This window comes from Phaseolus vulgaris, chromosome 8 (genome assembly GCF_000499845.2).
Source record: "Phaseolus vulgaris cultivar G19833 chromosome 8, P. vulgaris v2.0, whole genome shotgun sequence".
NCBI classification, from domain to species: domain Eukaryota; kingdom Viridiplantae; phylum Streptophyta; class Magnoliopsida; order Fabales; family Fabaceae; genus Phaseolus; species Phaseolus vulgaris.
In genome coordinates, this window is record NC_023752.2 from 42,498,742 (window position 1) to 42,513,119 (window position 14,378).

General features: G+C 36.9%; 1 protein-coding gene across 1 annotated transcript; it reads right to left on the reverse strand.

Moving 5' to 3' along the window:
* Positions 1-3,580: 3,580 nt before the first annotated feature.
* Positions 3,581-4,339, reverse strand: LOC137825174 (uncharacterized). The gene has a single exon (XM_068630848.1). The coding sequence runs from the start codon at positions 4,337-4,339 to the stop codon at positions 3,581-3,583; it is 759 nt and encodes a 252-aa protein (XP_068486949.1).
* Between the last annotated feature and the right edge of the window lie 10,039 nt (positions 4,340-14,378).

The window sequence follows — 14,378 nt, forward strand, 5'->3', positions numbered from 1 at the left end:
TTTTCAGTTGAAAAAAAGTTGATTTCAAGATTCAAACATTCACATCAAGCTTTGGGTTTTCAAAGAGATGGAATAGGATTGCAATTGTACTGATTTCATATTGTTTTGTAAACAAGTGTAATCCCTTCTCAACCTACTGTATTTCTGGTGTTATGTGCTCTTGAGGTGGTCAAGATCAATACTCTTGATGTGTGATTTGCCAAAGGGAGTGTGTTTCTTGAAGGGTTCAAGGTCATTACTTTGGTGGTTTGTGTGTTGTAATCTGGTTTGATTACTTAGTGGATTACCCAGTGGTTTTCTGGGATTGGATGTAGCTCTTGACTTAAAAGTGAACCAGTATAAATTGTTGGTGTATCTCTCTCTTACCCTCAAACTCATTTAAATTATGTTTTAAGCTTTACTAGTATAAACAACCAATTGTTTCGAAGAAACAACCGATTGTTTTTTTGTTGCTTTGCTATTGTATTGCTTTTGTTCTTGGCTAACCTGATTTTTGTTCTAGATTCACACAAAGAATAAGGGGCACAAAGCATTGATCTTTGGACCTAGAGAATGGGTTTGACTTCAATTGAGGAAGGATCACTTCCCTACTCAAAGGAAATGAAAACTTCTGCCTCGTGGTAATGGTCCCTTCCAAATCATTAAAAGGATAAATGATAATGCTTATCAGTTAGATTTACCTAACACGCATTCAAGGAGTAATTGTTTTAATGTTAGTGATCTAACTCCTTTCTCTACAGGTGTTGCAAATTCGTGGACGAATTCCTTCCCACCAGGAGAGCATGATGAAGACATGAGAGATAAAACATTCCTTGAACTAGCCCAACCTTCCCAAAGGATGACCTAGAGCATGACATATGATTTAGGGCTAGGTCAGGACCATCCACTAGCTAGTGCCTTAGAGCCTATCATTCTACAGAGGACCATTAGAAGCAGAGCCCAAGTGATGGAAGCTAAGCACAAGCTAGTTTCTTTGTTTTATATTTCAATAGATTAGGTTTCATATAGCATAAATAGGAGTGTGCTTAGCAACTTAGGATTGTGCCAAGCCAATTTTCTCTTTATGAGCACCTAGGTTTAGGAAGGGCAACCTTAACTTCTAGAAACTAGGTCTAGGGGGTGGCATTGACATTGGTCAAACCCTATGGTTATCCCTCACCCTTACCTTTTCTACCCTCCCTTCATCTTGCTCTCCAAGTCACTCCTCCCTATATAAAGGGTGTCTTCCCCCGTGTATTGACACATTGAATTTTGAAATAGAAAAGAAACTTTGCAGGAATGTTTAGTGAGACTTGAGTGTTCTCCATTGTGGGTCTTATTTTAAGTGTGTGTGCACTTCAAGTGGTGGCTCTTAACCACTTATCTTGGAGTAACCCATCCTCCAAGTGGCGTGATTCCTTGCCCCTTCTCCATAAGCTTTCTTTATCCCTTCATCTTTACTCATTTGTTTTCTTCTTATTGTGCCACCTTTCATTCCTCTTTCTATATTCTCATGCTTTTCTTTTAATTTGGTCTTTACCTTGTTATCATCTTCACCGTAGTTGTGTTTTCTTCTTTTTCCTCTAAAAGTGAACCTTCACACTTACTTAGCCACTCGGTTAAGTTTGTGTCCAGTGGGAATCTTCTTTGGGTTTCTCACCGTAACTGCTAATCTAAAAAATCATAAACAAAAGAGTAACCCATAAAAATATGCAATCCTTTTCTCCATTTGGAATTTGCACGTGCAAAGTAATGTTCCAACGAATGTTGCAATGCCATAATAATGTCCCGAAAATATTAATCTCCTCTCCCTTCCTTTCCCCCATATTCTCATCATCCATATTCCTTTATACAATTGACTTTACTCATTATTGGATTGTGGGCTTTTTGGGTCCAAATCCCTTTTCTTCCTACCTCTTTTTACATACTTCCCACAGAAAGTTTCACCTTGTCCTCAAGAATAAAGTGTGGAAATTGTTTTATTATAGTATCAATCGATTCATAAGTAGCCTCAAAGTTAGGTAGATTTTCCATTTGACTACAACTTCAACCTCTTTTACAGACTTGTTACTAACTGATATGACTTCTTGATAGCTTGAAACCTCCATGGAATGACTTGGTTCTTCAAATGTATAATGGATTGGCAGAAACAATGAAGTATAGAGGTAAACTGGGAGCTACAAAGAACTCTTAGAGCCTTGGAGTGTCGTGAGGTGTGTGGAGAGTTATATGTTAGGCCTAATCACATGGAGAAAATGAGATAGAGATCAAACAAGGTGATGTGAGTTGATTTTAGAATTGCACATGTTTTTAGGATTTCCACTAGGATTATGATTTTGATTAGCAATGATATGGTGAGACTTAATGAAGATTGCTACTAGAAAACAAGAAGGGGGGTATGACGGGAAAAGGAGAAATATGGTGCGACTAGGGTATTGACCTTGGTCAGTGCCACACCATCATCCTACATTCTAGAAGGTAAGTTAGCTTCCTACTCTAAAGGACTTCTCATAGGCCCAATTTGAGAACTACACCTCCTATTTATGCTATATGGACCTACTCTAGCTTATTATACTATTTGGACCCCTCAAATGAGCCCAAATTATTTACAAGATATTCTATCTTTGAAGAAGACCAAAAGGAAGAATAGTTGGTGCTCTAGTTTATGCCCATCTCCTCTGGTTGGGTCCATGAGATCCTTGGTGGGGTCTTGAATTGTTTGCTGAGATGACTACTCACCATGTGCTTTGTCTTTTGCTTCCTTCGTCATCTTCATAACTACTTGGTTTGTATCATCCCCCCCCCCAATGTTCGAGAGAATTCGACCTCGAATTTAGAACTCCTGCAGATAACATAGTCAGCTTGCTTACATATAAGATAGTGCAAGGAGTGGGATGTGAACTTGACCTATGTTCCTTAAGCTTGGTGAGTTCAAAAGATGGGGTTTTATAGCAAACCATGTTTGGAAAGAATGTTTGGGAATGACAACTTTTTTTTATGAAAATCCTCTTAAAAGGTGGAAACCTTTAGGAGGTGTTTGAAAATCATTCCTAAAATTCTTTAACAAAGATGGTGAGTAGGTAGAAACCTTTGGTAATAAAAAAGGGAAGGAAGAAGTATATCTTGAAGGCGCATTTATATTTACGTGGGCTAACAAGATGAAATCCTTTATATTTTCCTCACCTGTTTCATTTTCTCTTTTTGTTTTCATTTTTAATTGGTCCTCATGAACCTCTTTGGGAGAGAGGGGTTTTAAAGTAACCTTGTGCCCTTGGAAGGTAAAATTCAATTTGTTGGTTAGGTCATCATGTAGAACTTGTCTATCATTTATCCAAGGCCTTCCCAATAGAATATGTGTTGCTTCCATTGGCACAACATCACATAAAATCTCATCTTTATACTTTCCTATAGCAAAAGTTATGAGGACTTGTGTATTAACCATGATTTCACCCTCCTTACTAAGCCATTGGAGCTTGTAGGGTTTGGCATGAGAGATGGTAGGCAACCCAAGCTTTTCTACCACTCTTGTGCTTGCCATATTTGTACAACTACCCCCATCCATAATTAAGGAACACAACTTGTCATTAATGAGTAACCTAGTCTAAAAAATGTTTTCCCTTTGACTTTCATCAAAAGGCTTTAAAACTTGACCTAGCATGCACCTCACTACTAACAAGTCTCCCTCACATGGAACTTCATACTCTTCCTCACTTTGGCTTTTTGTAGAGGTAGGGGACTTAGACCATTGATAGTTATGGTCACTCATGACAACCCCTTCTTTAACCATCATATATCTTTTAGAAGGGCAATTTGTTGCAATGTGTCCAAAACCTAAACATTTAAAACACTTTTGACTTGAGGTTTTGGTAGGGGACTTAGGTGTTGAAGTGGAGGGTTTAGAATCCCTAGGATTGTAAGAGGAATCTTTCACAAAATTTGAGGGAAAAGTTTTTGAAGAAGATTTGTTCTTGTTTTTCCAAGATGAGTGGTAGTAGTCATTATTATGAGAGTTTTTGAAATGAGTTTTCTTTGAAAGTTGAGATTCAACCTTGATGGCAAGGTGAACCATTTTTTCTAAAGATGAATACTCATAAAGTTCTACCACATCTAGGATTTCCCTTCTCGATCCACTTACAAATCTAGCCATTTTAGACTCCTCACTTTCATGCATGTCAATTTTAGTTAAAGTGGTTTCAAACTCTTTAAAATAATCATCTACACTTTTTTTTCCTTGTTGAAGTCGTTGGAGCTTCAAAACGAGTTCCTTCTCATAGTGAGGAGGAACAAATCTAGTGTGCATGCATAACTTTAAATCCTCCCAAGAGACCACAATTGGCCTCTTGTTAAGTCCAATGTCCATTACAGTGTTTTGCCATCACTGCATGGCATAGTCTAAAAACTTTAAGGAGGCTAACTTGACTTTTTCGTCTTCTTGGACCTCATGTACATTAAAAATTTGTTCAACTTTAGTCTCCCATCCTAGGTAAATGTTGGGGTCACCTTCCCCACTAAAACTAGGAAGTTTTACATAAGGAAAAGAAATTTTATGAGTATGGTGTTGATGTTGGCGCCTCTCATCAAATTGGTTCAATCTCCATTCTTCATCTTCCTCATGGTTGCCATATGGAGTGAAACTCCTTGTAGCCTTCCTATGCTCCCACCTCCTTGGTTGTCTTACTTGAGGGGTTTCAAGCCTTTGGAGCCTCTCCTCCATTTGCCTCATTTCCTCTTCTTTTTAGGTAAGGGATCTCCTAGCAGCCGCCAATTCACCCATAAGGAATGCCTTTTAGGGAGATTGTGGTTTTGATGACTCCCCTGAAGAAAGATTAGAATACACTCTCTCAAGTTTGCGTCACTTTAGCTAAAAAAAAAACAAGAGGAGAACACTCAAATCACTCAAAAGAATTTTATCCTCTCAACAAAAGGTTTATCTTGGTGTTGAAAATATTCTCAAGTGAAAGAAGACAAAGCCAAAAAACACTTGATCTCAAAGAACCACAACAAAACTTAGGGAATTTGAAAAGACAATCAAGAAAAGCTCAAAACAAGAAAGCTAAACAAATTTTGGGAAAAGAGATTAAGACAAAACTTGAAAAGGAGACAAACAAGAAAAATGCACACAAAAAGACTCTAAGATACTTACTAAACTTTTAACAATGAAACTTTCTTTAGAAATTTGTCAATGCAAAAGGATAAAAGTTCCACAATGTGGAAATCAATTTGCCAATCAAGATGAACCCAAAATTTTGAAAATGTTGCTCTTTGAAAGATTGGAACACAATTTATTTTTTTTTGGTGCAAATTCCCTTTTTTCCCTTTTTTTTATACTTGTTCTTGGATTGTGGGAATGAAATGTCCATATTTTTATCCATGCATATATATAACTTCAATTTCACAAAAGTTTAGGATTCAAAATAATTGATCAATTGAAATTTTTTGTTTGGAACTTAAATCTACTTCTACTAAAACAAGTTTCTAATTACTTATAAATTTTCACAATTAAAAGCAAGTAAGTAGAGGCAAAAATATAAGGACTCCTAGAACACTAAAGAACATATGACTCAAGGAAAATAAGCAAGAACAATAAAAGACATAAAGGAACATTCAAAAAGCGAAACAATGTTATTGAATAAGGTAAATGCCGAATTTAAAATCAAGAAAGTAAAGGGCTGAAATTAAAAGTGCTTGAAAGTAAAGACAAGAATTTAAAGGTGCTTGAATGTAAAGACAAGAAATTAAAGATGCAAGAAATTAAAGTGCCAATCAACTCTAAACAAGATAAGCTCAAAAACGAAAGCTCTGAATAAAACATGATGTGAGTTGATTTTTAGATATTTTCATTTATGGTGACACTTTTACTTAAGATTGGGGTTTTAACAATTAATGGGGAGGACCTAAGGAAGATTCCCACTGGACACGAACTTAACCAATTGGTTAAGTAAGTGTGAAGGTTCACTTCACAGAGGCAAAGATGAAAAACAAGATATAGTGAGAATGAGATGCAATTGCGGAATTGAAATGGGCACAAGGTAAACATCAATGGTGGTCATGGCCTCCCAAATGATGCACCATACTCATAATTATGAGTTAAACCCAAGAGCAACAAATAAGAGAACTAAGAGACAAAAACATAAATGGAATGAAGAAATGGAAGGAAAATGGAATGAGAAAACTTATGATGGTGGGTGAGAAATGTCACGCCACTTGGAGTGTGATGTGCTCCAAGATGAGTGTGTTGGCTGCCACTTGAGAGCTTCCCAAATCACTCAAGATAAGACCTCAAACCTAAGAGGACATAAGCCTCACTAAGAGCTCACACAATTTGTGCAGAGTTTTTTTACTTCATTCAAATTCAACTTGTGAATACAATGAGAGAGACCTCCTATTTATAAGTGAAGGAGCCTTGGAGAACAAGAATAGGGGTATGATGGGAAAAGGAGAAATATGGTGCGGCTAGGGTATTGATTTTAGTCAATGTCGCACCATCATCCTACATTCTAGAAGGTAGGTTAAGCTTCCTACCCTAAAGAACTTCTCATAGGCCCAATTTGATAACTACTTTAGCTTATTTTACTATTTGGACGCCTCAAGTGAGCCCAAATTATTTACAACATATTCTATCTTTGAAGAAGACCAGAAGGAAGAACAGTTGGTGCTTTGGTTTATACCTATCTCCTCTGGTTGGGTCCATGAGATCCTTGATGGGGTCTTGAATTGTTTGCTGAGATGACTACTCACCATGTGCTTTGTCTTTTGCTTCCTTGGTCATCTTCATAGCTACTTGGTTTGTATAATGGTGGTGAGAAATGAGAAAATGGAATGAGAAAACTTATGATGGTGGGTGAGAAATGTCACGCCACTTGGAGTGTGATGTGCTCCAAGATGAGTGTGTTGGCCGCCACTTGAGAGCTTCCCAAATCACTCAAGATAAGACCTCAAACCTAAGAGGACATAAGCCTCACTAAGAGCTCACACAATTTGTGTAGAGTTTGTTTACTTCATTCAAATTCAACTTGAAAATACATGGAGTAAGGCACCCTATTTATAGGAATGGGTGCCTTGGTGGGCAAGAAGAGCAAGGGTAGAGTGGTAAATGTGTGAGGGGCTGCCTTTAGGGTTTGACGAAGTCAAAACCGCACCCAAGGCTTGTTCTTCTAGGAACTAGGTCAAATTTCCTTCATAAAGGGCTAGAAACAAGTTAAAATGATAACTTAATCCCCCTATTGTGCTATAGGCACCTATTCCAGCTTATTCTACTATTTGGACCCCTCAAGAGAGCCCAAATTATTTACAACATATTTGTATCTTATAAGAAGACCAAAAGAAAGAATAGTTGGTGTGCTGGTTTATGCCCAGCTCCTTTGGTGAGGTCCATGTGATCCTTGGTGGGGTATTGAATTGTTCGTTGAGATGACTGTTCTCCATGTGCTTTGTCTTTTGCTTCCTTGGTCATCTTCGTAGCTACTTGGGTTATATCATAGGTTAAGGTGGGTTTTGGCATAGTTCAATTTATGCTAAATACGCCTTAATCTACTAAAATAAAAATAAAGGAAAATAACTGGAAGTGGCAAAACATTTTGGAGCCAAAATTTGAAAAATTAAAAATAAAACTCTCTAATTAGAAGGTGCCATGTGGACCCATGCTTTCCATGTGTAGCTCACACCTTCCAAGATAAATACTCTCCACTCCTAGGTTGCCATGTTAATACAACCCAATTAGACAAGGAGATAACCAAGGACACAACAAACACTTCACAATTAAGTCAGTCATCTTACTATCCAAACAATGCCCCACCAAACTTCAGAAGGACTTCAACAGAAGAATAACTGCACATAGGCCAGACAATCAAATGTTCTTTCTTTTGGTCTTTTTAAAAGACAAGTTTATGCAAGTAAATTGGGCTCATTTTGGGGGACCAAATAGAATAATAAGCTAAAGTAGGGTTCACTAAGCATAAATTGGGCTTATGCCAAGCCCATTTTTCATGACAAGTGCTTCTAGGTTTAGGGTTTCTTTTACCTACGTTCTAGAAGGCTTCTCATAAATGACACCCCTACCCCTCTATCTTGTTCTCCAAGACACTCTCTTATAAATAGAGTGTCTTGCCTCATGTATTTGACACCTTTAATTTTGAAAGTAAAGAAACTCTGTCAAAGTGTTTAGTGAGTTGAGTCTCCTATTAACCTTGGGTCTTATCTTGAGTGTTATTCACTTCAAGTGGCGGCTCTGCACCACTTATCTCGGAGTATCTCCTTCTCCAAGTGCCATGACAACACTTCTTTTCCATAAGCTTCCTTCATCCCTTTCTCTTTTTGCTTCTTTTTGTGCCACCTTCCATTCCTCTTTTATGTTATCATGCTATTCTTTTTATTTTGGTTTTCACTTTCTATTCTTCATCTTTTGTTCATTTATTTTTGCAAGTCATCATTATCATCCTCACCATATTTGTATTTTTCTCTTTTCTCTCTAGAAGTGATCCTTCACACTTACTTAACTAGTAGGTTAAGTTCGTGTTCAATGGGAATCTTCTTTTGGTTTCTCACCATAATTGCTAATCTCAAAACTCATAAACAAAAGCGTAACCCATAAAATGTGCAATCCTAAAATAACTCACATCACAATTGGACGTTCATGTGCTTCTTACCAAGGTAATTTTCATCCTATATTGTACCCTAGATGATCTAGGGTTACAATTGGGCTTCTTTGAGCTTAACTAGTCACTTATAAGGTTAACTATACCTATTCTACTATTAGTCCAAGTACAAGCCCATAAATCTATGATACTTGGCCCAATTATTTTATGCTACTATGAACAATACATGGCCCATGAAATCCTAAACAACTTTATACAATTATTTAAGCTAAAGTTTTTCCCAAAAATAAGGTTGACTAATCTCTTCTGAAGTCAGCCGAAACTCTGTCTTCTTGTGTTCTTCTGACCAAACTCTAGTTAATGTTTTGATGACTTAGAGATCTTCTTGGATATGCTTTGTATATTCCTTCATCCTAGAGTTTTCCTATAAATCCTAATTAGGCCCATATTTGAAAGTAAGTTTATAAATAGAGTTTAGATCTTCATTCTTCTTGTCATCTGGTTGTGTGTGGTTGGACGACTGCCATCACTTATTCTATGGTTTCAACTTGTAGCTCAAGAACCTATGATAATATCAATGGGTACAAATGATACATGAAAAAGTAGTAGGTTCTACTTTCTTTAGGTAATTGTAGTTGATAAGCAACATGTCCCATCTTTATGATAATTTGATAAGGGCCATATAATCATGGATTCAGTCTCTCATTGCTTTAAGGATTATATTATATTGGGTTGTAATTTGAGATGTAACCCAAGATGAACAAAAGTTTGGTCATGCGGAGCTCAATTGAATCCCACCCTTCTTGTATTTTGCTAGCCACAACTATAATAGTTGATCATTTTCTTAGAGGTCTTCTATCAAGTTCATTGAAACACCCTACCTTCATATTTTAACCAAGAGCGGCTACTTGTCAAATAATAGTCGATGTTAGTAAAGAGTAGCTTGAGTAAAGAATACTCGATGTCAGTCAAAAGTTGTTTGAGTAAAAAATATTTGGTTAAGTTAGGAGTGACTTGTGTCAAGAATACTTAATTGAGTTAGGAGTAGCTTTTTTCAAGAATACTCAAGGGGTAACTTGCAAAAGGTTTTAAGGTGGCATATACATACTTTAGAACTTGCAAAACCCATCCATATTCTATGTTTATACCTGGAATTTTATATTTCACCTCTCTTGTCCTATATACCTCAAAATATTTTTTTGGGAAATTTCCTCATACCGTTTACACTACACGAGTTTAATCTTGTTTTCAACCTAAATGTATGTACTTCATTGTTGCAAGTAATCTTTTAGGAAGATATAATTGTAGGTAGTATTGGTTGTCATGAATGGTTCACAGAGCTTGATAAACATGTGTAAATGTGATAATTGGAGCAAATATTTTCATACAATTTAAGAGACATATAAAAAATTATAGCATTAAGTGGGTAAAGCTACTACACCTCTAGTAAACTTTGTAAATCCTACCAAAGTGGACAGTTGCACTTAACTGGTTGGTCAAGAACTAGATGTAATCTTTTGTGACAAATGAATTATAAATTATTGTGTGTAATTTCTCTCTCCTTTATCTCATTTATGTTGCATGTTATCATCGTTTGTACTATAACCCTAGAAGGAGAGCTAATGTGTTAATACATATTGATGGTCATAATTTTACACACACTTATTAGCTTTAATAATAGATTCTTGGACTGTAATCGTGAATAAATTCATTTTTTTAAATATGATTCATCTAAATGGGTTTATTTGAGTCTTGATTATTATCTATTCTAATCTTATGTTTCAAACACATTAAACTATTTCCTTTTATTTCACAAAGTAGGCAGTCTGACTAGACAGTCTAGTGATTACATGAAGTAAACAATCCAACGACCTATCTGCCAAGACTCAATTGAAGAAAACACCTCAAATGAAATAAAGAGAAAGATGTAAAAAGAATTTAATGAAAATAACGAAGACTAGATTGTTTGTTAGACGGTCTGAAGGAAGTTTCTACCACTACGAGTGGGTCAAGTAACATGAAAGTCCAAGTTGCTTCTTTGAATTGAATTGGGAAATGAAATCTGAGTTTAGAATTAGAGAATAAAATCTATAATATCTCAAAAACAAAATTGGAAACAAATTGATATGAATGTGACAACAAGAATACATGATTCTTTGACATTCTTAGGAGCAACTTGAGCTGGTCATAGTGGCACTTTACTTAGAATTGGATCAATGTTCTAATTCAAGAACTCACCAAGACTTTGCATCAACCAAAACTCATATGGAAGTCCATATATTGTCAAATGGAATCAAACAACAAGAAAGGAAAAACACAAATTGAAAACTGGACAGAATTGAAAAGCTAAGCTACTGCACCAAACATAATCAAGGAAACAATGCTGGAAACACAAAATTAAACGGTAGAAAATGAAGTAAAACTCTAGGAATCAAAAACTACCGAATGGAAAAATTGAAGAAAAAGGAAGAAGAACACTTATAGGAAGATGCTTGCTGGATTTTGAGAATTGGAAGAAGCCATTCACGCCACTTGGAACCTTGAACCAAGATAAGTGATGGAGTGCCGCCACTTGAAGCTCACCATTGCTCACAAGATAAGGCAAAGGAAGAAGAAGACCCAAGACTCACAATTTCTCTCCAAATTTGAGTATAGTCTCTCTACTATAAAATTCCAATCTGAATTGTGAAGGACCTAAGCCCTCCTTTTATAGGAGTAAGGGCTGGTCATTTACATAGCTTATTCCCTAAGCTACCCAAAAAGCTCCTAAGATCACACCCCCCTTACTAAGCTCACTCCCCAAGCTTCTAGAATTTGCTAAACTAAAGCCTAAAGATGCTTTTACAAAAGAGGTGTCTCATGTTTCCCTCTAAGCACCTTTCTAAACATTATTCTATATTATTTACAATTTAAAAGAAACTATAAAGAGAGATATTTAATATGAAGCCTATTATTTGAGAGTTTGTAGACTTCTTTATCTTTAGGCTTGATCTTCTCTTTGACTTCTTTTAATTTGTGAGAAGACTAGAAGGAAGAACTTCAAATGTGTAGGTGAAAATCCTCTTCCTTCATTAATAAAATCCTCTCCTAGTGGATATCCATCACAAATCATCTGCGGAGATACGAAGAAATAAAGATCACAATTAAATTGAAAATAAAATTTGAAGAATTTTGGAAAGTGAGAAATTATGAACAATATCTGACACAAAATATATTTATGAGATCTTTAGAGAAAAAAAAACCTACAAAAAGATACAAGCTTCGAAGGAAAACATCATCTTTCATATCAACGTTTGAAAAGTAGAACATTAGCGTTTTCTTAGTTTTCATATTTTCTTCTTTATAATCTTTTTGGTTTACCTCCACATGGAATCTTAAACTCCTTTAAATTGATTCTCTTGTGATTTCACAATAAATTTTGATGTTTCTATTCAATAAATTTTTATTCTTAAATTCCCTGTAGCAATTTGTGTTGAAAGTTTTGATCTTTTTGAATCCTGGTTTTTGTTAAGGAATTATATTTGAACATTTTTTGACAAGTTTTTTTTCTTTAATAATATTTTTTTGGTTAGTTCACTTAGTTCTAATTAATCTTTTGTTCGCTTAGTTCAAAGCATAAAAGATAAACATCTCATGAGTAGACACTTGAAAATGAGTAAAATACTTAATACACTAGTAGACATTTATTTTGTTAATAAGATTATATTGAATTTGATTTACACTTGTTTGATTAAGTTTGACATCAGTGTGAGAATTAAAAGAGTGAAAATCTTAAGATAAATAGTGAAGAATTCTTTGTTGAATGAACTTGAGAGTCAACCTGTGTATTTTACTATTTTTCAGTCATCTGTTTTATTTTTCTGCATAACAATCTCAATATCTTTTTATTTTGTTGTTATTTTTAATCTTATTGGTTGTAGATAGATTTTGAACACTGTTTGACTAAATTCATTATTAGATTTGTTGGAAGATGACTTGGGATAATTCTGACCACATCTATATTATCATCTCTTTAGTTTTAAATGGTCTAGCACTACGTTAGATAGTCTATGCTAAATATAATTTTAATTTGACTGCAAAATGACTATTATCACATACTAAAAAGATTTTAATAAAATGTTTTTAAAACTAATTATTTGTTTTACATTTGTGTTGGTTGATTGGTTAGATGTTATAAGTATGAGCTAATCACTTGTTGAAACAAACATGGAAATATGTTAATCAAGTGATTTAGCTGAGTTGCAAAGTTTACGTCTAACATGACCTTTTGGAATGAAAAAGCTAAGAATAAAATAAACATTTAAACATTATGATAATTTTTGTTATAAGTTTTCGTTAAAAAAATGGTTTTATACTTCATCAGACAAAACCTATTGAAAAATTATCAGTTCTACATCAGGTGTTTGCATGCTAGATGAAATAATCATAGTATGATCTTTAGTTTAAATAAATAAGAAAATTGTTGGGTATGAAGCCATGACCAATTGGGTTGGGTTGACTAGACACCATGTTTAGTGAGTGGGATCAATCATTGTGTCCCCTTTATAATTTCTATTTAAAGAGATAATATGTTGCAGAACCCACCGAGATGCCCGTGCTCGGCGAGGTCCATACCATCTGGTGGCGGACCCACCGCCTCCCAGTGGAAGAAATACGCGAGGGGGGTCAACTCAATTGAAGAGAGAATCTCGGGTGAGCCATGGGAGTCGGACCTCGTGTTCACGAGAGGGGATCTCCGAGACGTTGTACCCCACGACAACGACCTTGTAGTCATCTCAGTCGTCACAGCGGGTCGTAAGGTAGACAGGGTCCTTGTCGACCAAGGGAGCTCTGCAGACGTCATGTTTTTGTCAACGTTCAACAAGCTGCGTTTGTCCCCTGACCTTCTGAGGCCCTACATAGGCTGCCTATATGGGTTCGCAGACAACCAAGTGGAAGTCCGAGGCTACTTGGAGCTGAGGACGACATTCACAGATGGAGAAGCCTCGCGCACCGAAAGCATACGATACTGGTCGTAAACGCCATTTCCGCCTACAACATCTTGTTGGGGAGACCGGCGCTGAATAGGCTCAACGCGGTATCCTCCACGCGTCATATGAAGATGAAGCTGCCAGATCTCAGCGACAGGGTAATAGTTATCAAGTCGGATCAGGAGGAAACGTGGAAGTGTTACGAAAACAGCCTAAAATCGAGGAAAAGCGTGTTCATGGTGTTTGAGCGCCCGCCAAGCGTCGACGTGACAATGATAGAGGCGACGCCCTCCGGGTCAACGCCTGTTGAGGCCACGCCTGTGGGGGCGACGCCCGAAGCAGACACACTCATGAGGGAGGGTCCCGACCACACGGCGCCAGCGGAAGAGGCGACGCCCATTCAGGATAACAGCAGGGACCAACAAGCGACTAACGTGGTGGATAGGAGCATTGGCGACAAGACGTTTAAACTAGGGCGTCTGCTGAGCTAAGAAGAGCAGGAGGCGGTGGCAGAGGTGATCTCACGCCATTTGGACGCCTTCGCGTGGTCTGCCTCAGACATGCCCGGCATCGACCCTGATTTCTTATGTCATCACCTCAGCATGGACGCCACGGTTCGCCCCGTGCGCCAAAGGAGGAGAAAATTCAATGAAGAGAGGCAGCTGGTGGTACACGAAGAAACACAGAAGCTGCTGAGGGCTGGCCACATCAGGGAAATCCAATACCCCGAGTGGTTAGCCAACGTCGTCCTGGTAAAGAAGGCGAATGGGAAGTGGAGGATGTGCGTGGACTTCACTGACCTAAACAAGGCGTGCCCGAAGGACTCGTACCCGCT

Bases quoted from the DNA above. Each gene is read 5' to 3' on its own strand.
- LOC137825174 (XM_068630848.1), bottom strand. From the start codon at position 4,339: ATGGACATTGGACTTAACAAGAGGCCAATTGTGGTCTCTTGGGAGGAT.